The 27,448-nt window shown below is 45.3% G+C and overlaps 4 protein-coding genes across 6 annotated transcripts; 2 read left to right on the top strand and 2 right to left on the bottom strand.

Moving 5' to 3' along the window:
- Positions 1-135: 135 nt before the first annotated feature.
- On the bottom strand, positions 136-9,739 carry mcm10 (minichromosome maintenance 10 replication initiation factor). The gene is made up of 18 exons (XM_061806736.1): positions 9,508-9,739; positions 9,290-9,331; positions 8,819-9,088; positions 8,573-8,746; positions 7,178-7,318; positions 6,901-7,099; positions 6,614-6,779; positions 6,354-6,521; positions 6,086-6,202; positions 4,834-5,024; positions 4,661-4,755; positions 4,413-4,526; positions 3,874-4,335; positions 2,226-2,353; positions 1,689-1,802; positions 1,432-1,577; positions 544-586; positions 136-346 (listed from the first exon to the last, which is right to left on the bottom strand). The coding sequence occupies exons 2-18, from the start codon at positions 9,294-9,296 to the stop codon at positions 263-265; spliced, it is 2,619 nt and encodes an 872-aa protein (XP_061662720.1). The 5' UTR covers positions 9,297-9,331; positions 9,508-9,739; the 3' UTR covers positions 136-262.
- A 139-nt stretch (positions 9,740-9,878) lies between these two features.
- LOC133493409 (uncharacterized) lies at positions 9,879-11,616 on the top strand. Its single transcript, XM_061806740.1, has 3 exons — positions 9,879-10,030; positions 10,312-11,266; positions 11,326-11,616. The coding sequence occupies exons 2-3, from the start codon at positions 10,313-10,315 to the stop codon at positions 11,578-11,580; spliced, it is 1,209 nt and encodes a 402-aa protein (XP_061662724.1). The 5' UTR covers positions 9,879-10,030; position 10,312; the 3' UTR covers positions 11,581-11,616.
- A 373-nt stretch (positions 11,617-11,989) lies between these two features.
- Positions 11,990-21,090, bottom strand: optn (optineurin). 2 transcript variants are annotated; one of them, XM_061806737.1, is made up of 13 exons: positions 20,936-21,090; positions 19,846-19,970; positions 19,562-19,770; positions 19,251-19,412; positions 19,004-19,182; positions 18,581-18,677; positions 17,139-17,248; positions 16,892-17,041; positions 16,720-16,804; positions 14,988-15,146; positions 13,761-13,903; positions 12,531-12,604; positions 11,990-12,400 (listed from the first exon to the last, which is right to left on the bottom strand). In XM_061806737.1, exons 2-13 carry the CDS (start codon positions 19,964-19,966, stop codon positions 12,288-12,290), a joined length of 1,602 nt encoding a protein of 533 aa, XP_061662721.1. In that variant the 5' UTR covers positions 19,967-19,970; positions 20,936-21,090; the 3' UTR covers positions 11,990-12,287. The 2 variants fall into 2 exon arrangements, with proteins under 2 accessions (XP_061662721.1, XP_061662722.1); XM_061806738.1 differs by having other exon boundaries at positions 14,988-15,149; positions 20,936-20,956.
- Positions 21,091-21,451: 361 nt separating this feature from the next.
- Positions 21,452-26,415, top strand: ccdc3a (coiled-coil domain containing 3a). Of its 2 annotated transcripts, XM_061806744.1 has the most exons (4): positions 21,452-21,856; positions 21,970-22,385; positions 22,739-22,916; positions 25,568-26,415. In XM_061806744.1, exons 2-4 carry the CDS (start codon positions 21,979-21,981, stop codon positions 25,871-25,873), a joined length of 891 nt encoding a protein of 296 aa, XP_061662728.1. In that variant the 5' UTR covers positions 21,452-21,856; positions 21,970-21,978; the 3' UTR covers positions 25,874-26,415. The 2 variants fall into 2 exon arrangements, with proteins under 2 accessions (XP_061662728.1, XP_061662727.1); XM_061806743.1 differs by having other exon boundaries at positions 21,454-22,385.
- The last annotated feature ends 1,033 nt before the right edge of the window (positions 26,416-27,448 follow it).

Here is a 27,448-nt window from a genome sequence, read left to right as displayed (position 1 = left end):
GGCCCAGACTAAACAAGATTCAAGAAACGAGAGGACTTTCCAAAGTCTTCATATTTGGAATATTTCTGTCCAGGGCGGAACCAAGTCAGTGATAGTGTATGAAATGTGAAAATAAACAACGATGTGTCACGAATGTGGAAATCACGACTTTAATTTCTCCCACTTTTACTCCATGTTGGTTTCCATGATCAGTCACTGAACGTCCTTAAAATGCCTTTTAAAAAAAAAAGATATTAGAGTAAAAAGTAAAACTCAAACTGTTCTACTTCAGACTGTTGAGGAACCTCCCGTGCTCCTCCCCTCGAGGCTTGAGAAGCTCAGCGCCGATTTTTGGGCCCGTTTTCTCCTGTGGGAGATCAGATGAAAAAATTTTTACATCTCTGCTTCCTCCCAAATATGGGAAAAAAAAAAGGATCAGTGACACGATCGAAAGACATCCGATACAAGAGCTAAGTAAGACAAAAATCCAGATTTTAAAGCTGAGCTCTTGGATCGGATCTCTTTAGATCGTTAAGTCCTGAAACGAACCAAGAAAATGTTTACCTTCAGCATTCCATCCCGCTCCCATTTAAACAGACCACAATTACTGGAAAAGTGAGACAAACAGAAAGTTACATTGCAAATATATCATTTGTACTTCATAAAAAAATAAGTGTCAAGGCATAAAACACTTTTTTAAAAGCACTTGAGTACAAATAAAATGAAATTACTTCTTTTCTCAAAACTCAAATTGCTGATTTTAACCCTTTTTTTCCTCCCTTCGCTTCCCCAACATAGCACGTGTGCACTGAAGGCCTACAACGAGGCACTCTAAAATGTTTATGGCACCGGACACGAAGATGCATTTTCACAATGGCCCCAAGGGGACCATCTCACAACCAATGTGTATTACATATTCTTTTTTCAGCAATTATCTTAAAAGACCAGTCACTGTGATTTGACGGGCGCAAATGCGCGCTCGCAAATCTGCACAGTTGAGCACCAAAAATCACACGCGTAAAATTTGTTACGAATAGAAATACATAGAGGTTGAGATACGTCGCTTATTTTGTGTAGCCTTGACCTGTGTTCCCTCTAGGCTGCGCCACTGCGCACTTGTCGCGCACTCTCAGCGCACATGAAAACCGATCTAGCGCAGAGAACCACAGCCTGATGTCTTTATTTATTATTATTTTTTAAACACGGAAGCATTAACAACGAGCTGCTGCTCAGCCTATTTCTACTTCCTAGTTTAGCTGACATCGCCCCCCTCCGGTCTTAAAGGGGTACACACATAATTACAAACAGAACACATACTGGCAACTTTATATCTGCGAGCATGAGTGACCACACCTGTACATTTTTCCAAATGTGAGTGACTAAAACACTTATATTGTATTTAGAAATATCTCTCGGGATATTTTTTTTTCAAAGTGTAATTCAACTTCCTACCTGCAGTGTTTGTGTGGCAATCTGTCCAGCGCGATGGCCCTCTGTCCGCACGGACATTTGAAGAAACGTTTGATGGCATCGTGCCAGTGCAGCGGGTGATTCTCCCCCACGCATCGGTCCGCCGGTTTAAAATATGTGTAGTTACACTAGAAAGGAAGGAAACCAGCACACGTGTAAACCTCGGCCAAGACAGGAAGACGTCGCTGTGCTTCTGAAGTATTTGTTCATTCATCCCACACAGAAAGATTGCAAATGACCTTTTTACAGGAAACGGCACGGCACTTCATCTCTCGGATGCTCTTCATTTTCTCCTCCATCTGCTCCTTCTTCACGAGACGGTCAAAATATTGCTCCTGAAGCTGATATTCAGCCTGGGAGGGGGGGGGGGGGGAACAGCGAAAATAAACATTCAAAACGAGAGTGGTTCGAATCCCCGTCAAATCTGTAAAATACCTTACATTTGGGATTTGTATTGGGGAACTACAGGAAGTTTGACAACATGATAACAGAATTTGTGTCCTAAACCGGCTGAACAATTTAAAAGTGAAATGGTTGGTACGTGCAGATAATTTCCGCATAAATTAGGGAACGTCGTCATGGAAAATCTGAAATGAATATGTGAGCACTCTGGGAAAATCGTTCCCCAGATGTACCGAATTAGCTGAACAGTTTCAAGTTGGGATGTGAAAAATGAGGACCTTCAAAAATGATGATTGTTGGAATACCGGAAATGGTTTGAACCGGTTGCGAAATGTTGGAGGAGTACAAACAAAAGCTAGTTGAGCGTGGCGTACCGCCTGGAGGACGGCTCCGTGGAGTGATTTGGCGTTGAGGATCTTTTGAAACTCCTCAGACTGAATGTAGCTGAGCTCATCTCGCTTCCTCTTCTCGGCTGGCTCCACATCAGAATCATCCAACGCGGCTGCATGGGACAATCAAAGCATGGGTCATACTAAACAGAAATCGCGTACAAAACAATATAATACAGCGTTCGGTCCCATATGGCGTGTTCGCCCTTTCCGGCCTTGCTAATGGCAGAATATTAAAGCGGAGCGATATTAGAGATGAAAATATATATTGACAGAAAGGTTTCAGGCTTCAATAAGTCTGTTTTGATGGACTGAAATGGGTTTTAATGAGTTTAAAGTGAGTGGTTGGAGTAAAATGAAATGTTTTAATCAATACTTTCAATAGTGGATTTTCAAGAATTTACTTATCGCTCACTATGACAACACTGTCATGTGTAATTAAAGTGACGTGGGTACCAATTTAAATTATGCAACTAACAAGTTATGATAATGTTGTTTTATTCTTAGCAAAAAAAAATTACTGTACTACATTAATAAGGGCTGGGTACCATTTTTAGAATTAAAACTGGTTGACTGTACTGCATATAAAGAGTGTGTACCATTTTAATTCTTAAAACATTTTTTTAAATCCTCATAAAAAAGATGAAAATTTTAGTCTCATTGAATCGGGGATTGACAATTCATATTAATGGTGCAATTTTGCCATGTGGTACCTCGGTTTTCAAACAAAAATTTTGAGATTTTTTTTGCTTCCATTTTCAAACGAAAATTTCGACATTTTTTGCTTATGTTTTCGAACAAAAATCGGTACTCGAGTCCCCCTAACAAAACCCGGAAATAACAGAGCGTGCACAGCCAGACCAGCTGACCCACGACGCGCTCTGTTGTGAATTCCCACCCGCCGAAAACCCCCTCCCCGGACAGAACAGAATGCATGAGGCCCAACCAGCTGACCCACCCACAACATGCTTTGCTATTGTCAATTCGAACGAACCCCCGAAAAAAAACCCGGAAATAACATAACTCGCGTGGGTGGTTGATTCAGTTTTCGAACAATTCAGTTCTCGAACCGCCTTCTGGAACGGATTGCGGTTGAGAACCGAGCCACCACTGTATTTATTTTTCTACAAAAACTATTACAGACCACTTAATATTCCATCCATCCATTTTCTTCACCGCACATCCTGACGAGGGTCACGGGGAGTGCTGGAGCCTATCCCAGCTGTCGACGGGCAGGAGGCGGGGTACACCCTGAACTGGTCGCCAGCGAATCACAGGGCACATAGAGACAAACAGCCGCACCCACAATCACACCTAGGGGCAATTTAGAGGGTCCGATTAATGTTGCGTGTTTTTCGAATGAGGGAGGAAACCGGAGTGCCTGGAGAAAACACACGCAGGCACGGGGAGAACATGCAAACTTCACACAGGCGGGTCTGGGATTGAACCCAGGACCTCAGAACTGTGAGGCCAACGCTTTACCAGCTGCTCCACCATGCCCCCCCTCAAACCTAATTTTAATTACAAAAACTGTAATCTTACGTTGCTTTTCAAACAATTTTAAAATGTACAAAAAAAAAGAAAACGCTGTAATCAACGATATTGTTGTCGTGCATTTATGGCGTGCGGGTACCATCAGGTGAGTTTAGATTCTTCTCCACACGGGCGCTGATCTCGCTGCTTCTCGCCCACTTCCTCTTGACATCGTTGGGGTCTTCCCTCTCAAGCGCCATCCCCCTCGCCCTCAGTTTCTTCAGAGCTGCCAGCTTGGCGGCCGAGAGGCTCAGAGTGTCTGCGGCCGGGCTGGGAGGAGGGCTGCCTTCGAAAAAGAGGACGTCCTCACCCTTTGAGAAGCCTCTGGCGAGCGTGGGTGTTTGCGGCGTCGCGGGGCTCTGGGTGGCCTTCGGGACCCCGGGGGCTGCTTTCGGGGACGTCAATAAGGAGGACGTGGTCGACTTGGGCACCGTACCCTGTTGGACGCCCACCGCCCTACGTTGGCGGTTCAGCAGAAACTCCCTCTGCTTCTGTTTCTGCTGCTTGAGAAGGTCTGAAGCCGAGATGGGCTGAACTGGGGCACCTTCGAGGTCTTTGGAGACTGATGAGGGACAAGACAAAAACTGAGCGGCCTGAGCCCACCGGCTGGAGCCGGGCAAATTTGTCTGTGTTGCGTACCTGCTGTGCGTCCCTTTGTCAGGTGCTTCTTTAGCTGCAGAGCTCCCGCTGACGGCACCGACATCAAGCTCTTGAATTCATCTGAACAATTTGAAACTTCACCAGACTTCATGGCTACAATAAAGAAAATCATTTTCATTTTTACATACGCTTTTGTAAATGTGGGCAAAGTCTGTATCGAGAGGAATTTTTTTTTAAAAAGTGCCTGTTGGGCGTTGGCATCGCCGAAGCTGCAAAAGCGGTCTTACCGAGCATTTTAGCCTCAAGGATGTGACGAGCGGAACCTCTCACAAAGAGCTTGTCCAGGGTCGCCTGTCCCTTTTTTTTTGGCCTGGATGCAGAGCTGCGACATGTACGGAACTTATTAAGAAAAGATTTTTTTGTATATAACATCAGAGGTGTGGCCGTCGTTCAGACTCACAGCGACGCCGCGCAGGCGGCAGACGAGACGCCGCCGTAGTGGAAGCCGTCCTGACAGATGCGCTCCCTGAGGCTGACGCCCTTCACCTTGTTGGGCGCCTTTCCGGAGTACGACGACTGCAACTCGGACCGGTTCGAGCTCATCTTCTTGTACTGGGCCTTGATGTGATACTGGCAGTACTGGCACTCGTACTGGATACGCGAAAGAAGCATGCCCACGCATACATTACAAGCTCAGGGGTGGATTAAAAAGTTGGGTTCAGGAGCTTCGGTTAAAAGAAATAAATACCAAAAATAATTACTGTTTGTAAATAACAGAATGTGAACATTTTTAAAATTCACTCAATTCTTATTGTATCATTTAAGGCAATGTGGATGTATAAATAAATAACAAAAATAATGAAAGAAATTGAATTATGCTTTGGAATTCATTCTCGTTTTAATGTCACAATTTATAATTTGACAATAAGTGATTAATCAATTACTGGATGTATTCAAATAAGTTGATCAATTCTACATCCACGTGCTAGTTTACTTTGAAAAATTATTAAGTTAATTTCACTTCAACTCAAAAAACAATGATGCTATAAACATTCTGGAACATAACGGTTAAATAGTTTCTTTTGAATAAGGAGGTCATAACAACTTTTTTTGTATTTCTTATAGCGGCGGATCAGCTAGTAAAGCGTTGGCCTCACAGTTCTGAGGACCCGGGTTCGATCCCGGCCCCGCCTGTGTGGAGTTTGCATGTTCTCCCCGTGGCTGCGTGGGTTTTCTACGGGCACTCCGACTTCCTCCCACATCCCAAAAAACATGCAACATTAACTGGACACTCTAAATTGCCCCTAGGTGTGATTGTGAGTGCCGCTGTTTGTCTCTATGTGCCCTGCGATTGGCTGGCGACCAGTTCAGGGTGTACCCCGCCTCCTGCCCGTTGACAGCTGGGATAGGCTCCAGCACTCCCTGCGACCCTCGTGAGGATAAGCGACAAAGAAAATGGCTGGAGCTGAGTCAGCTATAACTCCCCATTTAACGGTATTTTGGGATATAGATAAATATATATATATATATTAGTGGCATTGCGTATTTTGCTAATATTTGTATTATTTCATCATGATTTGGATTAATTTTAGCTAACCACTTTTACACAGTAATATCAATGATTGGCGCAAATGCAGTACAACAAGGGTTAACGTACAGCATGAGTTACAAGATTATCGGCAGGTTTTGGCATATTTATTAAAGTTTGTTACCATGTTAACGAGCTGTGCGCAGGGCTCTCCGTTTTTCTTCATGGCTTTGCAGGTGCCGTAATCTTGAGCTTGCCCCATCAGCAACAACTTCTGCGGGTGATCCACTGTCAGGCTGACCTTCACATGTGGAAAAAATATATGATTTTAAACATTATAACGACAATTCCCGACAATATCAATCACCAGTCAACTGCCAGGATCATGTCATTTGTTACGAAGGTGAGCGTAACAAATTATTAAAGTTATGCACGCTTCAGTTTGTGCTTACGCCGCTGTATCCTTCTTTTTGTTTCATGGAGTTGGGGTTGAGGATTCCGATGACGGTGCCCGGCTCGGTCTTCCAATGCTCCTTGTGGACTTCGCTGAACAGTAACAGCGACACGAACACGTCCAGGTTGTGGAGGTCGTTCAACTTCCAGATGCTAAATGTTTTACCCTGCAAAGACGCAGCGGTTGCAGTACGAAGGACGTGTAAATACTGAATGCACCATCGGATCTAATATCAGGATTGAGGCGCCAAATATTTACACTTTTGCTGCTTTGCGGCGTTGCTTTGCTGACCAGCACGCCAAACGTCACCCAGTCGCTGTCCTCCAGCTTCTCGCGCTGCAGCCGATCCGGGACCTGCGACAGGCGGATCAGGCGGCGGTCGGCCATCTTGCGGTCCATATCGCTCGACGAAACGCGCGGTTTTCTGAAATGCGCACGAAAAGTCGGATTTTAAAGCTGATGCTTTCCTGCGAAATTAAAAAAAAAAAAAAAAAAGAAAGAGAGAAGAGATTCGAGTGTGTGCATCTAATTGACGCTTTCCCTACCTCAGCCGCAATCCTGAGTATTTCTCCATAGCCACATCTTTAGGAAGAGAGTCCAGTTTTGGCGGTCCCGCTGATGACGTCGGGCAGGGTCTTCTCTGGAAGGTTGTCGACGAGCGCTGAGGAGCAACCGCCTTGCTCGTGCTTTCCACTGCCAGGAAGGAGCTTCCCATCTTTATCTCCACTAATGGGAGTCTGGCTTCTGATGGAAAAATATAACAACAACAAAGCAATAAATGAGCCGCTCAGGCGACAGCGCATAAATGATGCTATCGTTTACCTGGTGAAGTGCTGGATTTGGTTTGGTGGGCCACTCTGGGTTTGCGTTTAAAAGAGTCGGCGCTGCTCAGCTCCGAGAGAAAGTCAGACGACTCCTGCACCTTCTTATTTGGTCCTCCGACTGGATTGGATGATGATATCTCTGATATTAAGGTAAGACAGTTATGACGGTCGTATATAGCAGCATAGACCGTAATAAAGCAGAGGAAAACTACAGTGGTGCCTCGGTTCTCGAACACAATCCGTTCCAGAAGGCCGGTTGAAAACTGAAACGTTTGAAAAACGAAGGACGTTTTCCCATTACAATGAATGGAAAATGAAGCCAAAAAAAAAAAAAAAATTTTAAAGCGTTATTTTTTTTTTGCTTTTCCTTATAATAAACTGCATAGTAAAAATACATGCATAGTTTAAATACTTTGTATAGTTAAATAATTTAAGAGATATATTTATTTTTTGCTTAAAATGTATGCTTTTTGTAGTAGAGTATGCCATTGCTGTATCTGTAGCGAGTCGGGGCCCACTTGCAACTAGAGGTAGGATTAATGGAACAAAAGAAAAAAGCAATGCAAAACAACTGTTTCAAATGTCTTCGGTGGGGGTGACTCGCCCCTTTTAAACAAAGAAAGAATCTAATGTTGACTGTGCCATCTTTCGAGCACCTTCCTGAAGTGGCTCAGAACAACGTCATTGAAATTTTGCAGTGCTCTGCAACATTCTGGTTTGTTAGGGTGATGGTAACCTACAAAATTATGGATGTTGTTCCATTTAGCGCAGATAGCTTTAATATCGGTACTTGAGACATCCTTCCTGCCTTCAGGCTCATCAGACGACACCTCCTCCCATCCTCGCCAACACTCTCCCCAGCTAACTGCTGCTCGTTTCACGAAAATAGGAACCAACTTTTTGACTTCCTTCAAGATCTGTGGGCTTAGCTTGGTCAACATGGTTGCTCCTTTAGCAACGTCGCTTGATTTGAGGGCATCCTCGTGGTTCAGAGTGGTGCTGATCGGCGATTTCGCCATGCCATACTTCTTCGATAGTTCAGAAACACGGACGCCAGATTTGTGCTTGGCTCTCGAATCCTTCTTGAAGTTGACAGTTTTACGCAGCACTTTCCTTATTTCAGCACCAGGAGAGGGGTGTGTGGGTCAACTGGTTGTTACATCGTTTCCGGGTTTTGTCGGGGGTGCGTTCGAAAGCACAAAAACAAATCTTCGTGGGCCAGCTGGTCGGGGCGTTCCAATACCGATTTTCGCACGAAAACCACAGCAAAAAAAATCTAGAAATTTTTGTTCCAAAACCGATTTGTACGAAAAAAGAGACGTTCAAAAACCGAGGTACCACTGTATATTATTTCATTGTGTATCTATTCCTGTGAATGGTGAAATATTTTTACCAGACTGAGTCTTCATCTTCTGTGTAACAGCAGTCGGCTCATCGGAGCTACGCTTGGCAGCGGTCTGGCGAGGAGGTGACGGTTTCCCTGGGGAAGAGGAGGAAGAAGTGCTCTGGCTTGCCTCCAGCTGCTTCTGCAATGCCTGCATTTTCTCCTGCATCCGCCTCAACTCATCTAAATAGAACGAAAACGAGAAAAAAAACAAGTCAGTAAAACATCATCATGAAGTACGACGCAAACACACACCTTGTAACTCGGCTTGGGACATGCAAAGGCTCTCATTGGCTTTGCCTTTGTCTTCTTCCGCCGCTTGCTCCTCTTTTTCAATGTCGTCTACATCACCAAACAGCTCCGACAACTCATCCTCCGGCTTCACATCTTGTCCTTCATCATACTCTTCCTCTCCGTCTTCGTCAAAAAGGTCCTCCAAGTCATCTACCTGCTGCTCCTCTTTGTCCTCCTCATCTCCATTCTCAGCCATCAGGGCTGTCAAAATGTCCAAATCTTCATCTTCATCTAGACAAAGAGTATATAAAATACAAAATGCAGTTGTTGCCAGACAGTTGCAGAAAACTGTACATGTAGACCAATAAAATCTGTCCAAAATTTGGAATCTTCACTTTGCGTAACATGCATCTTTTTGGAATGTGGGGGAAGTTGAGAACCCCGTAAACGATCCAGTTTGAGATCACCATAAAAAAAAAAAAAAGTACTTACAATCCATGACAAATCTGTGTTCACCTGAGTTCAGCAGTCAATCTACAGAAAGACACCCGGGATAAGTGCAGGTTAACACGGTAAGAATAACAATCAGGTTTATGACAAGGTAGATTTTACACCACGAAACAAACACAACGTGAAGGCTGCTTTGAATAGATAAAAGATGGTCAATAGTCTTAAGTCCGCACACAGTCAATAAATGACGGGCAACTTACTACCAAAAGGGCAAATCCACAGCTTGTCTGTGGCGTTTTTCAACGGAATTCAAACGTAGGGCTTTGACTTTCTTGACTTATTTGAAAAACGCAGTAATGTGAGTCATATATTTCGGATAAAGCGTAATTTGGCTGCTGCGCTGGGCAACAAAGTCATGAAGAAATCCAAACTGGCGCTCAACGGAAGGACCCAGCTGTGGTGGCAATTTTAAATGCCTGATTGGAGAAAAAAAGAACTCTCGCTCTTGGATTTACTTTTTGGTCATGACTAAAATTCATAAAGTATAAAGCAAAGCCCTGTCCATGAGATTAGTTTTTCCACAAATGATTTGGTTCTGTTTTACGAATATAATTACGGAAAATATTGTGACACCAAAGTGGGCGTGTGCGATTGTGTGAGGTCCTTAAGAGTACAAAAACAAGAGAAGCTTCGCTTTTGCACTCAAGTTCCTCTGTTTAGCCTTAAATATAATAATTTAATATAATTTATCAGAGAGGAAGGTGTCCACGAGGGAGCAGATGGGTAGGAATTCATACAATTAATACAATAGCGCTACAGTGTAAACTACAGCGTTTGCACTCCACATTTCATTTGCAAATTAAGATTGTCCGAGTCAATCCAAGATTATATGAAACAATAATGGTGATTTTTATTTTAAACACGCTATGAAAATCGATTTACTTGCTTGGGTTTCATCGTCATTTTCACCTGAATGAGTTTGAGTGTCACAGAAAGTCTACAGTTGAATAAATGTGGAAAGATTTGAGAATCATGAAGCTGAAATTTTGCATTTGTCTCCGCAGGATGGAGGAAGTGGACGACGACCCGGTTCTCAGTGTTGTCAACTGGCAGGATTTGCTGCAGGACTACAGCAAAGATGGGGACTACATCCATGGTTTTGTGACGACCGAGTCGAGCGTGGACAATGTCCTGGAACTGTACATGAGAGCGACTAAAACCACGTTCTGCACCCGCCGCTCCTCGTCGCTGCAGTTCGATCCGCTCAAATGCAAGACGAAGAAGTTCTGCACTCGGTCTTTCGTCTTCTGCAGGACCGTCAGCCCTCGCATCGCCGACGACGGAGTTCCCTTCACCTATGGCGGCATGAAGACGCTACAATGCCAGTATGGCCCTAAAAGGGAGCACAGGAAAAAGAGTGACATAGAAACAACACACGTTCCAGTTTCTCATGAGAATATGAGAAGCAGTTCTGACGACCCGGGAACCTGTGAATTACGGAAGACCGGATTCTCCAGAAATAAAGGATGCCAAGCCAAAATCTCCGTTTGGCACATCTGCAGGTTGCCCGAGTACGCCGTGACCGCCAAGAGGAGTGTGTCAATTTGGCAGACCAAAGCCAAAGAAAGGCTGCTGCGGGATTTGGACGCGGGAAAGGAAGTCACAGTCCAGAGCCGGTTTTACGTCAGCTTCCCTCTCCGGCGAGCGCACACACAACACTCCGAAGCCCGACCGCTCCACCCGCAGATCGCCCGGCGGACCGAGGAGGTCGTCGACGAGGGCGTCGCCGCCCCGAGAGACGTGCGGGCGCCGGATGAGCGCCACCGTGCGTATTATGTCACGCTTAATGACATAGCCAATCATGTCTACAAAGCTAAAGTGAAACGGCAAGCCCCCGCGCCGGGATTCATTAAAGATCCTTCAATGAATGAGCCGAATCCCGGCGACGTCAAGCCGACCACCTTCCGTTCAGTTGACGTGTCACAGAACCCCCCCGGCGACTCTCTTCAAACGCAGCCGGTGAGTCAAATGATCCGAAATGCGCGCGAGAATCCGCTCAACCCGTTTACGTCCCGCAGGTGACAAACTCCGCGGACGACGCTGTCAGGCAAGCGAGAGCGGATCTACGAGAGGAACTCAACGCCGTGTGGGTGTGGTCCAACACCTGCGCCGACGCGGTCCCGCTGGCTGAGCTCGAGGCTGGCATCAAGGCTCTCCGCGGCCAGTTTGTGGCCAGTTTAACGGCGCACGGCCGCACAGATGGAAGCAAAAGCACGTCTGCGTTGTCCCCGGCAAAGATGGCGAGAGTGGACAACATTAGCGCTCGTCCTTAACTCTGCAAGGTTAAAACTAAACTTCTTTTGAATTAATTGAATTTGATGTTTTTGATTTTTTTTTTTTTTTTTGAGGGGGGGGGGGTGACAGATAAGTCGTTGAAGTAGACGAGGAGCATTATAGGAAAAGGGTACAATGAGGAAAATCTGGTTTTGTTAGTTTCTATGTCCCATTAATTAAGAAAAACATTAGCGTTGGCATCACACCTGCCTGCCCCCCCCTCCATGGTGCTTAACACGATTAAATCATTTCAAAATGCTCCGGCGTGTTCTCATTTATCAGCACAATGGTCTGACCTGATTACGTTTATTTATTTTAATTTACAGAACAACCCACAGTAGTGTGTCAGATAAACGAGTCTCGAGCTATCATCTTACTAAAATAAAATCTGCCGGTAATAAACATATATTTGCCAGATGATACAATTACCCCCCCCCAAAAAAAAAAAAAATACCCAGTGATACAAAATCCCCAAGTTACAGCTTCAAAGACTCTTAACCTCGAGATTCAGCTTGGCTCGACTCATCCCAACAAACGTTAACACTGTGCAAAACTACGTCAAAAGTAAAAAAAAAAAAAAAAAAAGTGAAGCTATTCTTAAACCTGCACGAGACATTCGGGAGCCAGTGGGTTGCAATCAGTGGAAGACTCCGATTAAAGTGCTCACGAGGAAAAAAAAAAAAAAAAATCAAATGAACAGTGATGGCTAGTTGATGCAGTCCATGATGTGGATCTGCAAGGAGTCCATATCCGGCAGGATTTCGTTACACTTGGGGCAAACGTGTTCGGGGACGCTGCCTCGATGCTCCCAGTCAGTCCCTGCAAAGACACAAAAATGATGAATGGACAATATTTGTTCCCAGATTTTATTTACCTTGACATGTGAAACTAAATCAACCCCCTTTTCCCCCCCACCCCTGGCCGAAAAAAACCAAAAAACCAAACATACCTCTTGCAACTAAGGTTGCATCTTGTGCGTTTGGGCTTCCCAGATGTCTCCTTTGAAACTCGCTTAATTTATGCCTGTGGACATGGAAAATTCCACAAGTGTGACTCAAGAACATCACCTGGGGGGGGGGGGGGGGGGGGGCAAATAGATGAATTGGGAAGACATAAAAGTTTGCCCATGGTGTAGCCCAGTCATTTCCAACCTTTATAGAGCCAAGGCACATATTTTACAAAATATGAAAAATCCCACAGCACACCAACAAAAGTAAACCAAAAATGGATCGATTAATGACTGTAAGTACTTCCTGCCATCTGATAGAAGAGGATTTTTTTGTTCTGTCTGTCATTGTTCCTCACTGGCATAAATAGATGAATAAAGATACATTATTTCTCGGAATAAATGTTTGGGTTTTTTTTTTTTTGGCAATTACATAAAATTGTATAACTTCCCACTGCACACTAATGTAGCCCGGCACACTGTTTATGAGATGGAGTACACCCTGAACTGGTCGCCAGCCAATCACAGGGCCCAAATGAACCATTCCCAAACGTCGCCGCGCCTATTCAATCAACTTATCCGTGCATTTTTCTGAGAGGTGGGAGGGAAAATGTGGGCCAAATCAGTTTATTACAATAGTTGACCATAAAATGATTCAATGAAATATTCTTACAATGCACACTCAGGCAATTTTAAAAGGCTCGAACCACCTCCCTGAAGACAACCATGTCGCCCTTCATCAATTAAAAAAAAAAAAACGATGTTTTTCTTCTCCAAGTACCCGATCATGGTCATCCATCCATCCATTTTCTTAGCCGCTTATCCTCACGAGGGTCGCGGGGAGTGCTGGAGGAGGCGGGGCACACCCTGAACTGGTCGCCGGCCAATCGCAGGGCACATGGAGACAAACAGTCGCACTCACAATCACACCTAGGGGCAATTTAGAGTGTCCAATTAATGTTGGAGGTTTTTGGGATGTGGGAGGAAGCCGGATTGCCACCCTGAGAAAACCCACACAGGCACGGGGGAGAACATGCAAACGCCACACAGGCTGGGCCGGGATCGGACCCTGGTCCTCAGAACTGTGAGGCCAACGCTTTACCAACTGAACCACCGCGACGCCCCCGCTCACGGTCACGTAAAACATATTCGTTACGTTCCCGAGCAACACTTGGGAAGTTGTTTCATTTCAGGTGTGTGGCCTGTGTGCAGTTTTTGGATGTTTTGGCGTACCGGCTCATGGACTCCATCTCTTCCTGCAAGTGGATGTTTTGCTTCTTCACGTACTCCAGCTGGATAGCCAGACGCTCCCGCTCCTCGTGCAGTTTCTCCCTCGCCGCCCGCTCCGCGTAGAAATCAGACGAGTACACTTCAGCCTACAACGGGGTGAAAAATAACCTCATTAAATATGCTTTTTAAAAAAAAAAATCCCGGTGACATTTTCCAGCATTTGCGCTCCACGTTTGTGCAAATCAAGATCTACCAAGTCGACCAAAGTTGAAATAAAAGAAAAATGCTTGTTAATGGTCATTTTTCATTTTATTTTTAGACGTGAATGAATTATCCATCCATTCATCCATTTTGGTTTCTCGCTTATCCTCGCAAGGGTCGTGGGGAGTGCTGGAGCTTATATTGAATTATATTTACTAATTATTCCATAAAATCATACAAACTTTTTTATTCTTATTTTGGATTTCATGTTTTTATTATTAATTAATGCTCAATTTGAATTTTGTGATTTTAAATTAATTTAATGCAATGTTAACTGTATTTTGCTCATACTGCATATTTGATGTAAATCTTGTTCATGTGCATAAAATTTAAAAAATCCATTATCATTTTTATTGAATTATACAGTCGTTGATTTCATTACGACAAAATTATTAAAGAATTCAAATGTAAAATTATTGACGTGTTTTTATTTGATGTATTAAAAATCCATGCTCATTTTCAATCCAATCTGACTGAACAATTAAAAATGCTTATCATTTACTCATTAAATTAAACTAATTAAAAATATATCAAATATACAAATATATATTATATTTTAATATATTCACCCATTCTTGGGCAGTGTCCCATTTTTGGGACATCATGATATCCTTCAGTATATCAAAATACTTAATTAATACTTTAATTAAAAAATGGACACCCTGCCCATGAATGGGTTAAATATTATGAAAAAAATTAAAATGCTAAATATACCAATACTTTCGCATTCAATGTGTAGTGGACAAAAGCTGATTTGTATTCTCTTCATTAGATGATTGATAATTATAACCAATCAACTACCAAATATTGTGCAAATGTATTGGGGGGAGGGGGGGGGCTAAAATAATGCTACAAATATTCCAGGATACTTAAAAATGCAACTGGGCTGAACGATAAACCGTTGCGGGCCGTACGTGGCGAACGTGGGACTTTGCCCATCGCTCGCTGCTCGAGTCCAACGGGTCCAACCTGCGCCTGCAGGACCGAGATGGTCTCCAGCTCCTTCTCCTTCACGAACATCTCCTGCTTCAAGGCGTCGATGCGCTCCTGCTTGGCGGCCAGCGCCTCCTCGGCGGCGTTCAGTCGACCTCGCAGCTCGTCCACCGCCTCCCTGCTCGCCAGCTGGGCCTGCTGCGCCGCAGTGACGGGGACGGATTAACGACCCTCGCCGAGGCAATGACGTGCTCCCAAAAATCCCCGCGCCGCGACGTCGCCTCGAAGATTGAAAGTCTTTCTTCTTTCGGACTAAAAGAAAAATGCTGGCTGGAATGCTTTGTTGCAGCGAACAACTTTTCAGCCATAATGAAAAGTTTCCGCGCAGATTAAGTTCTGCTAATGCACGTCGAGCCGCCTCGTGTTTTATTTGTTTTTATTACATCACTTCATGGATTTGGGGTCTTTGAAATACAGGTTTGGACAATGGCGGAACCATATTCTGTACTTTTTAATATTCTCGTCATTTTTTTTTTTATTTCCCAAATGGTGGTTTTGCTTTCCATAGAATCAGACAGCGACGGAATGCAGCTACAACGGACTTAGCGATGTGTCTGCATGATTGGAAAACGAATATTTTATTCCGTTAAACCCATCAGTCCGTTTTCTTTGCCGCTTATCCTCACAAGGGTGGTGGGGGACTGCTGGAGCCTATCCCAGCTTGTCAACGGGCAGGAGGCGGGGTACACCCTGAACTGGTTGCCGGCCAATCGCAGAAAACCCACGCAGGCACGGGGAGAACACGCAAACACCACGCTTGCGGGTCCGGGATTGAACCCGGGACCTTAGAACTGTGAGGCCAACGCTTTCCAGCTGATCCACCGTGCCGCCTATTCCATTAAACCAGAGGCGTCAAACTCATTTTTGTCGTGGGTCACATTGTAGTTACGATTTCCCTCAGAGGGCCGTCATGACTGTGAAACCATGAAAATCTTTCGCCTCATCATATTTACACATGAAATTTATGAGCTAGTTTTGGAATGAGAAATCAAGGGTGATGGGTTTTTGAACTGTCGCTGATGTTTGGGAACACGATAATGCTTGCAATATCTCAACCTTATCATTTATGACAAGACGATTTGAAATTTTGGGGCAGATTTTAACACAAATCATCGAGGTTGATAGTCATAATTAGCCTTTGCGGGCCACACAAAATCATGCGGTGGGCCAGATCTGGCCCCCCGGGCCTTGAGTTTGACACCTGCCTGTTAAACTTTTTTTTTTAAATTTAAACCAAAATGTAAATGATTATATGTCAAATCAAGTCCCCCATCCCTCATTTAAAAACATGTCATCCATCCATTGTCTTTGCCGCCTATCCTAAACGAGGGTCGCGGGGGCATGCTGGAGCCCATCCCAGCTTGTCAACGGGCGGGAGGCGGGGTACACCCTGAACTGGTCGCCAGCCAATCGCATGAGTCCTGGCGACTGACAGCTGGGATCAGCTCCAGCTCACCTGGGACCCGAACGAAGACACGTGATCCACCAAATTGGACGGACGTATGGAATATTTGCTTTGCGTGCAGGGTCAGAATTTATCATTTTATCTTTTTTTTTTTTTTTTTCCCATCTGGGAATGACATTTACATTCTATTTCACATATGCAATGTCTGGGAATGCTTCCACTTGACAGGGGGTTAACCGTGGAAAAAAGTTTTTTTATATGTATATATATATATATATTTGTTTTTTTTTTTTTTTTTGTTACCTCTCTCCTCTTCCCCTCCTCCTTGAGCTCATTGTAGTCTTCAAATAGCTTGGTGTAGGCGTCCTTCAGCTGGACTAGGTTGCTCCTGGGATGGCAGAAACCGGCATGAATTCTAATTCAGTTGAATTCCGTGCAAAATGTCTCGTGTTTGTGAATACGTGCGCGCGCAGACCTTTCTTCCCCAGCCTTCTTCTGCGCGATTAAACTCTGCGCGTGCATGCTCTCTATTTGCAGCTTGAGCGCTTCGTTCTCCGTTTTGACCGCGTGCTTGTCCCCCAGCTGGGCCTTCAGAACCGCTGTGTCGTTCTCCACTTCGTGACATCTAAGATAGAGAGAGAGAGAGAGAGAGAGGAATTAAACCTTTGTGGCCGCGCACCATACATGAGGTTTCATTAACGGTGCAGTATTTGTGAACAAACCGGTCCTGCAGGTTCTTCTTCATGCTTTCTGCATCATCTAGCTTGCTCTGGGCCTGCTGGAGCTCTTTAAACAGCCTCCTCATCTGAGATCTGATGAACTCCGATGCGACCTGGAGTGTTCAAAGATTGATCCGAAACCGATTAACATAATTTCCGGCCTATAAGCCGCGGCTTTTTTTTTTTTTTTTTTTTTAACACGTCTTCAACCCTGCGGTTTATGCAGTGATGCGGCTAATTTGTACATTTTTTTCTAAGGGCTGCAAGGGGGCACTTGAGTGTCTCAGTAATTTTTACTGGTGTCTTTTTTTTTTTTTTTTTAACCGGCCCTGTTAGCACAGCGCTAGCGTTAGCACGGCAGCGCTAGTGTTAAACTTTATGTGTACCGTCTTTCTTTGTAAATATCTCGGATTTCAAAGTCGGCACTTGCGGCTTTTACACGGCTGCGGCGTATGTATGTACCAAATGGTATTTCCTTTACAAATGTACTGGGTGAGGTTTATAACCAGGTACCTTACAGTACAGTACAGTACAGTAACCTCTGTAGGCCGTGAATTACGGGAGATCATTGATTCCCAAACTGTGTTGCGAGAATACGTCAGGTCTGCTGCATAATATCATCCAATTTCATTTACTCGGTCAACAAAAGGTCAATTGGTCAAGAGAAAATACTAAATAATGTAATTTTGTTCATCCACCTATGTCAACATTCAGACGTGCCTTGAGATGCGTTTTAGTCATTCCGTGACCACGTTCTTAACGCAAAACAATAAAAATTCTAATCACCAAATTATGCTGAAAATGCCTTTAACCTATTCCACCCCCCACCCGCATTAAATTTTAAGTCAATTATGAGTCAAATTATATTTAGGTCTACAACGGCCTCCTTCACTCACACATATACAGCATCTACCGTAATTTCTGGCCTACAAGCCGCAACTTTTTTCCACATGCTTGAAACCCTGCGGTTTATGCGGTGATGCGGGTAATTTGTGCATTTTTTTCTAACGACCACAAGGGGGCACTCGAGCGGAAAAAGTAAGAGTGAGACCAGTGGAATATATGTGCCGAGGAAGTGACTTTTACCGGTGCGGCCCTGTTAGCGCTGCGCTAGGGTGTTACTGCCGTGTCTCAGTGATTTTTACCAGTATGTTTTTTTTTTAACCGGGACTGTTAGCGCTGCACTAGCGTTAACGTGGCGGTGCTAATGTTGGTTACGGTTAATTACGGTATGTTAGACAGCAAAGTAAGAGAAATTTATCATTTTGCAGCAGTCTCGATATTTTCCAGATACTTTCATCATTTATGACATTTTCCTCATATGAAAAAGGTGCCATGGCTCAATAAAGGTTGGGAAATGCTGGATTAGACTGCAGTGACTACCTTTCAGGGGCTAAAAAGGGAACTGACTCACTCATACACGCACGACAACGTACAATAATTACCTGATCCTTCTGCGTATTGTTTCTGGTGTCTCCTGTTGTTGTGGTCTGTGTTGTCACGGAAACACAATGATTCCTCCTCTCTTCCATCGTTCTAATCCTGTTATTGAATGTGAAAAGATTGTAAAAAATACAAAACGATTGGGGACGCTGCATGTTTTTATTACCCTGCTGCATATTCTCATCAGCCTGCATCAGAAGGTTCAAATGTTAAACGATTTGCTTTCAAATTAAAAATAAAAACGTAACAATAATTAAATGTTTCAAGCTACGGTGAGTCTCCATATTCACGGTGGTATTTGCAAATTCACTTATTTGCAGCTTCTTTGAGGAAACTTTCCTCCAACGTTTGCTGAAAAAGTCACCTTTGCTGTTTTTGACACCAAGCCCTTGATTACCGCTTTAAGTAAACGCCGCGAGCTTTACTTGTCGACGGTGGCGTGCAGCTCGGCCTGGAGCTGCTCGGTTCGCTGGGTCTCGTTCCTGAGGGACTGCAGCAGCTGGCTGACGGTCACCTCCTCGCTGTCCAGACGGGATGCTGTCATGCTCGCGTCGGGACATTTGCCACACTCGCCGGCACCCTTCATGCCGATGACGCTTTTGTCCTGGAAATACACGGTTGCCCATGAATTAAGTTCATTTTCAAAGACGAAGACGCTCAAATCGTCCTCACCGACAGAGTGATGACCTCGACGAAGGAGTCCTCGTGCGAGTTCTGGTCCGTCTTCAGCTGCAGCTCAGAGTTCAGAGCCACCAGGTCGTTCTTCTCCGCCTGCAGTCGGCTCACCAGGGCACGCAAAGTATCCACCTCGGTTTTGCGAACGGCGTCTTTTGCCTGGAAAACGAAGACACGCCCAATACCTGTACGTTGGTAATATTTGACGGTTTGTTTGGGTTTCTATCGTGGACTTTTTGACTGTAATCCACGTGGTATAGGAGAGCCAGAACGTATCTAGGAGTGGGGGCTCACGCTCCAATACTCACTGGCAAGTCGTCCAAAGCGCTGGACACCGTGGTTGACTCAGCCAGTTTCTTCCTCATCTCCTGGTTCTCAACGGCCAGGGCCTCCAACTGAACCCGGGCCTTCTCGAGCCCCTTTTCCAGCAGCTCCCGCTCGCCCTGCTGCTTCTCGCGCCACGTGGACAGACCCTCGATACGTTCTTTCATCATCAGGTTGGCCTTACGCAGAGTCTCTGGGGGAGGGGCGAAGAGCGTTGAAGTCAGTGGTTTAAAAACAGCAACAACAACAACAACAAGGCTTTTCTTACCTTTTAGATTGCGGTTCTCCTGGATGAGGACGTTCATCTGGACCAGCATCTCATCAAGAGTACCCGCCGAGCTGGGAGAGAAGTCGACGTCGCCATTCACGATGGGTACTCCGGACGCCATGATGCTGAGAGGAAGAATAAAACACAAAAATTTGTTCTCGATAATAATAACACTTGGGTTTGATTGAGGTTGCTAAGCAGGGGAGCAGGGGAATTTAAAATGGGGATTTAAAAAAATACTTTTACTTAAAAAAAAGAAATAGTTATTTAATTTTAAGTAACTTTTGGTTAAACTGAGATTATGCTTTGCCACCAGGGACAGTGACACTTTCATAACTGACTCTGTAAACTGCAATAATACACTTTTTTCCACAAAAAGGAAGGTCATGAGCATGGTTATGCTGTCTGTCTGTGTTGCTGCCCCATATGTGTTCAAATATCTGTTACATCGAGGTTATACCACGCCAACACCAATGCCATTTGTTACACTATCTATGGCATTTTGCTCTGTTTGTTTGCTAAACAGTCAAACAGACTTGATTAAGGCTGTGTGGTTGTTTTAAATAAATAACAAGGGGGCCATATCTGAGGCTAATGACTTCTTTTGTTCTTATTCCAGGAATCTAGCAAGATGACTTTTTCTTCACATTAACAAAGAGTTCTTAATTTCATGTGTAGTACTGTAGTTTGGAGCAGTATTGTACCCCCCCCCCTCTCATGTTTTGCCAATGGTTTTTATATTTCCTCACTGCAGTATTGATTATAAACTGACATCAGTGGAATTTAATTTCAAAGACGGGCGTGACTCAGGACTTGGGCATGCAGCAAGAAAACAGAAACGACAAGGCAATTTGTATAGGTTTTATCTTATCAGCGGGTCACATGACAAATGAATAGCCACTATTGGAAGGGAGGACTAAGTTCTGTAACGTCCTCGGGTGTGGTGGTCGTGTCAACAATTACAGTTCGTCCACTTTCTGTTTCGGTCCAAACTGAGCCAAGTTCGCTTTTAAATTTACCAGACAACTTCAACAAATGCGGAACTGCGTCACAACAAAACATCAAATGAGTTGAAATCGTTCCAACTGACCTCCAGCTGGATCCGGAACTCAGAACTGGACCTTCGGTTCCGAACGTGTGACGACACTTGAGGTGAGGTGAGGATTTGGCTTGTTGATGAACCTTGCAACGTCTGGTTCGAGGTTCGGGTTACCGTCAAGTGTCCAAGACTGAAGGCAAACGACTTCTGGTGTGAGACTTCAAAATAAGACAAAAAAACAAAACAACGAACACTCACATTGAGGCCGTCAGAAGGTGACTCTCTTTTATTCTGAAGGCGAGGTGGTCACGGCTGGGCTTTCTTTAAAGTGATGTCACCAACCGGATGTCAATGTGCTGAATATTTATTATTAATAGTAATACTAACGTGCGTATTATTTACTTAATGCTGAATGAGCGTAGGTTAGTGGTAAACGAATTCGGGGATTTGGGAATTCTGAGGACTCCTTCCTGTATTCAAACTAGCCTTAGGTATGATTTCGTAGATGACACAAAAGACAAAACATCCAAATAATTACACTCAATTTTTTTTTTTTATAAAAAGTATTTGGAGTTTTATTCGAATTCACCGCATACTGTCTCAGGTTTGTCAGAAACGCATCGAAAAGCTCCATTCCGTCATGTTATTCAACTTAAAATCCACTAGGAGGCAGAATTGTATCAGCGCATTTACGAACAAAAACTTGGGGAGTTATCAAAAGAGCATTACAGGAGAACAAACACAATTTAAATACAAGTTAAATTAATCTGTCGTTGTAGTAATAACATCGAGGGTAGGTCATTATTGTATTTTTTTTTTTACGAAAAGCAGGAAAGAAAGAAGGGAATAAATGGATGGGGTCGAAGTTTGATAGAAGTCACTTTTCCACGAGTCCGTGAAGGCAGCACCGCTGCTCCCCGCAGAGCTCCTGAGGGGGGGGGGGAGGCGTGCGAGCTCGACACTTCGGAGCAGGTTCATTAAATGCAACTTTTGGGATTTATGGAGCTGAGCAATTTAAGACCGCGCCGGGTGCCGTTTATTATCGCGATATTCTAACTCCGACTGCATTCGCATCATCCGTCCAGGGGTCTGCGATGACTTCCGCGGTGGTTCTCCTCGCACTTCTTGGCGTTTTGACGCACCGGGACACTTTTACGCACGCCTGCCAGTTGCCGTCCGAGTGGCGGCCGCTGAGCGAGGGATGCCGAGCGGAGCTGGCCGAAATCATCGTGTACGCCCGGGTTCTGGCCATCCACCGAGAACCGCTCGGCGGCGGGGGGGACAGCGTCTACAACTCGCTCCCCGTCGGATTCGGGTACGGGTACGAGGGCGCCGAGGAAGGGCTGCTCTACTCGGCGGAGGCGGAGCTGCTGTGCGACCAAGCATGGGGGAGCATGCTGGAGGTCCCGGCGGGGTCCCGGCTTAATTTCACCGGCCTGGGCTACCTCTCGTGTCAGTCTCACACGGTGATGGAGAACTACTCCTACTTCTTCTTCCTCAGGTATGCACTTCGATTGTGTCCAGTTGCAGGACCGCTCAAATCTTTTGGAAATTGGACAAATTAAAGTGAAATATTTGTCACCTTGTGCGTTGAATTTATTCACCCTTCAGCACTTGCTCCACCAACAGCATGGCTGGGAACAGAGAAAATCCAGTTGGCAAAAGAACAGCTGCCAGTTGAATGATTGGTTTTTGAGACCTCCCGAGCTCCGGCTCGCGGACCCATGGGGGTCCTACAACCCTACTGATCCAAGACCCAATGGTCTAACGCATGTTAGCGCATCAAAAATGCGAGTGATTTACAACAAATAGCAGACATCTGCGACATCCGATCTTTCGCAATTTCTCCGCCAGGATGGACGAGAACTACAACATCCTGCCCCACAGCGTCAACTTCCAGGACGCCATCTTCCCCGACACGGCCGACAACCGCCGCACCTTCTCCAGCCTCTTCCAGTTCTCCAACTGCACCCAGGGGAGCCAGCCGTTCCACACCTTCAGTCCCGAGTGGGACACTGTGGAGGACAGCAGGGTAAGGGGGGCACAAGCTATATTCTAGGGGGGACTGTGGAGTGGGTTTCTTTGTCTCTTTGACACGATCTTAAAGAATTAAAAGGACTCTGGCCCCGCAGACGAAAATGTGCAAAGGATCACTCAGTAACGACCGTCAGGGGGGTCCAGATGTGGTCCCAATGGGAAAATTTGACCCTATTAGCTGAGTCAAAAGTCAGGGCTTTGAACCTCCACACACAAACTTTGTTTTTCAAGGCTGAATATGCAGCTGGCGTGTGATTGGCCATCTGCCAGCTGGTCAGGATGAATCCAAGCGACTGATTGGGTGTCTAAAAACAAAGGTTAAAGGGGGGTGGGAGGTGAAAGGTCAAATAACACCCGACGGGCATGACGTCACTCCGCGGCTTCAGTGACGAGCGCAGAGAAAACGCACAACCCCTGAGCTGGGATGACCCATAAAGTCACAATAGCTGTGATATCGTTTATGAGTTATTACATAAGTAATAATCGCCGTTAAAGGAGCTTAGTGGCGGGTACAATTTATGGTGGCTTTTATCATTCTTTGATGTGCCAACTACGAGGAGCTACCTGGTTCTCTGCTGCTTTGACCTCCAGGCTCGTAGGGGAACAAGCGCTCGCATGTGTCGGGTGGGGGGGTGGGGGGGGGTCACGATGGTCGGGGGGCAGGATGCCAAACATATGTTCAAAAATTGATGGCGGCCCCTTGCCGTACCATCCAAGAACGCCAAAGCTTTTTCATCCCCGTGTCGGCGCTTTCAGCTTCCAAGACCACTTTGAGGCCCTAAAATTGAGGGCGGAGGTGTTGCTGTTCTACCCCCCCAGGGAACCTGACCCCCCCCTCCGAAGGACACACAAGAGACTTCCTCCGCTTTCAAGCCTTTCATTAAAGCTTTTGTTTTCGAAGCCCCTCCTATCAGAGGAAGTCAGGTAATCTTTCTCTCGAAAGATACGCGCCATTATTTTTGTTTTACGGCGCCTTTCAGGCACATCATTTGATATTGCGGTCAAATAGAATCACGGGAAAAAGTCTAGCGTGCAACATAGTCCTTAATCGGCAGATTAACATTTAATGGGCGCGCGCCGATGAACGACTATGCGGGGAATGTGGAAGCTGGAAAGTCGTTTTATGGCTCTCATAAACATTTTACTGTACGTGGACTTTTCAGAAAGGTAGTTCATTCACCCCCCCCCCCCACAAAAAAAAAAGTAGATGAAGGATTTTGGTTCAAATGTTTCTATTATTTAGCTGTCTTGATTGATATGATGCTGGTTTTCCCTGAATGAAAAAGTCGGGGCATTTTCAGCCACTTTATTAAAAAACATTATTATTTCATGACGTGTTACTGCTGCCTGGAGCTCATATCGATGTCGATTTAAAGACTAAAGTCTTTCAAAATGTTCACAGTTTTGGCGCAGTTCGAGCAGTTGGGACTTCTTTTGTGTGCGCTTGAACTTAAATGTTCTACTCTTACGGCGCAGGCAGTGTTTGTACAGCTGATCATTTAACAGCAGGCAGGTGATAGCCGGGTGTTTTGACAGATGCCGCGCGTGTGTGTGTTTTGGGTATCCCACAGAGCGCGATCTTAGAACCCTGTGCGAGGGTCCACACTGTAACAATGTGAACCAACAAAATTTCATGTTGCATTATTTTTGGGGGGACGAGCAAAAAGCTGGTTGACCCAAATTACAAATCACTCAATATACTTTAGTAATGTCACTTTAGTTTTATTTTATAGATAAAAATATGCATGTCAACTAAAACGTAGTATGAACCATCCATTATCTACCGCTTTTCCGGGTCAGGTCGCGGGGGAAGTAGCTTCAGCAGGGATACCCAGACTTCCCTTCCCCACCCACTTCTTCCAGCTCTTCCGGACGGGATCCCGACGCGTTCCCAAGCCAGCCGAGAGACATAGTCTCTCCAGCGTGTCCTGGGTCGTCCTCGGGTGGGACATGCCCGGAACACCTCACCGGTGAGGCGTCCGAATCAGATGCCCCAGCCACTTCATCTGGCTCCTCTCAATTCAGAGGAGCAGCGGCTCGACACTGAGCCCCTCCCGGATGACCGAGCTTCTCACCCCATCTCTAAATGAGAGCCCGGACACCCTGCGGAGGAAACTCATTTCGGCCGCTTCTATCCGGGATATTGCACTTTTGGTCACGACCCGCAGCTCATGCTCATAAGTGAGGGTAGAAACGTCGATTGACTGGTAAATTGAGAGCTTCGCCTTTTGAGTATTATCATCACAGTTTTGTGAGACCAAGTAAGAGCGTACGCTCCACCATGCCTGCAACCTTAGTGAGGATAAGCGGAACAGAAAAATGGACGCATGTACATGTACAGTTGTCTCAAGAACCCACATGGGGACTCTTACAAATATATACACACACACACACACACACACACACACCACAGTGGGATTATAAGAACACTCAAGTTTGGCGGTTGGGGTCAGAGCCCTGTTGGAAAATTAGGGCCCCTGAGTCATCAAAGAAGAGGGCCGGTGGGGGGGCTTCTGGGGGTTTTACAACCATCCTGTGTCCTCTTTGAGGTAGCGCCGTTGATACCTCCTGACCTAATTTTTTCATCCCTTCCTTCACTCTGACTTCTGACTCTGTGACCCCCATCCCATCCCTCCATCCCTCCAGCTGCTGTGCTCCTCCGTGCAAGCGGCGCTGTTCGACGAGGAGGAGCGAGGCCGCGAGCTCCGGGAGCGCCTGGCCGCCGCCGAGCGCAGGAACAAGCAGCTGAAGGGGCGCGTCCGCAAGGTGAAGCGCTCCCTGAGGAACGCCCGCAAGGCCACGCGCAAGGCCGAGCAGGAGGCCCAGGACCTGCTGGCGAAGCTCAAGGCGGCCGAGCGCCAAGCCGGCCTCCACCTCAACGCCATCACGCAGGAAGAACTGCCGCCGGGGCGATACGCCGGCCCGGCCCTGCGCCAGAGAATGCAACTCTGATGGATGGCGGGAAACAACGAGAGGCTGCTGGGCGGTCTTTATGGACTCAACCTATCGTGTAAATAAAATACTGCACGTATGATTACCACTGTGGCGGGCAGCGCATTAGGTCTCCGGGCCTACAGTGGGACTTTCTCCAAGTAATCCACTACAATCATTAATAAGTATTAATGTGCGGAGCTCAGACAAGTGGCATGTTTTGCTAGCCGGAGTTTTCATGGAATTTCACGGAACAATTTGAAGTTTCTGTAGGTGGACTGGATTGCTATAACACAAAATTGGTCTCGATCCAGATTTCATGGGAGGAGATCACAAAAACAGGCCTCCTGAAGATGAGTCAGAGTACTTGTACTTGCCTTTCGCAGATACAGTTGCAACGTCTCCTCTGCGCATCGTCGGTCCAAACGCAGACGGCCGTGCGGGTCAGACGGAACGCCGCTGAAATTCAGAGTCGTTTAGTTCTGTGTAAACAAGCCCGGTGGAGTCACTTTGGGTTTTGGAAAACCGAGTATGCATCACACTTTGCTTTTTACCAGATGAAGTCATAAGCAGATGATTGGTTCAATTTGGGAAGAGTGGAAATCAAGGAAGGAGTTGCAACGTCACCTGTTGGACAGCGTACAGTATTTGGGGTCATGTGACAGGAAGCTGGTACAATCAATGGACTTTGCTGACATTTAAAAGGTATTTACAATCATATCAACGTATGAAAGCATTGTATTGATTACGGAATCCACTTTAACCTGATCATTTCATTTCTGACCTTTACATCCAGTGTGGCATATAAAAATACATGCAATGAAATCTCAAGTATCATTTTATGTTTTCATTCCTATTCTGACAGAAAAATGTAGATGGAATGTGAATATCTATTTTTTTAACAATATCAAACAGCATTTGGATCAAAAGTGTGGCTGTGATGTATGAATTTTCACCTAAAAGTGCTCCGTATACGAGTACAGTGCGAGTCAAAGGTTTTTAGATCAAGGAGAGTACATTAAAATACAGAAACGAGATGTAAAATGTATATTTAAACCATCATAACATGCAGTTTGAACGTTAGCTCTGGGGCTGAAGATAAAAAAATAAAAACGATTCATGAATTATGATTCATTTAAAATGTACACCACATAAATTAAATATATACTCTATCCAAATATATGTCATAAAACAAAGAGTTCTTCAATATTAAATACAAATATATAGAACTTAACAGTTAGAGACAACTCAACCCTGTGGTTTATGCGATGCTAGCGTTAGCACAGTGCTAGCATTAGCACACCTGGTTATAAGCCTCGGTACACAGAGAGTTTAACGCTAGTGCGGCGCTGGCGTTAGCACACCTGGGTATAAGCTTTGGTACACAGAGTTTTAACACTAGTGCCGCGCTTACGCTAGCCCTGCGCTAACCCTAGCCCTGTGCTAACTCTTTCTGTGTACAGAGGCTTATAACCAGGTGCGCTCTGTAGGCCGGGAATTACGGTAATTGTCCTCAAACCACATTTAGAAAAACTTCTAACCATAATACATTGCTTGATATTTTGCGTATTGCGCTACTAAATTGCCAGTGTGAAA

The sequence above is a fragment of the Syngnathoides biaculeatus genome, chromosome 20 (genome assembly GCF_019802595.1).
Source record: "Syngnathoides biaculeatus isolate LvHL_M chromosome 20, ASM1980259v1, whole genome shotgun sequence".
Classification (NCBI taxonomy): Eukaryota; Metazoa; Chordata; class Actinopteri; order Syngnathiformes; family Syngnathidae; genus Syngnathoides; species Syngnathoides biaculeatus.
The sequence above is the reverse complement of the archived record's forward strand: the minus strand, read 5'-3'. Positions and strand labels throughout refer to the sequence as shown.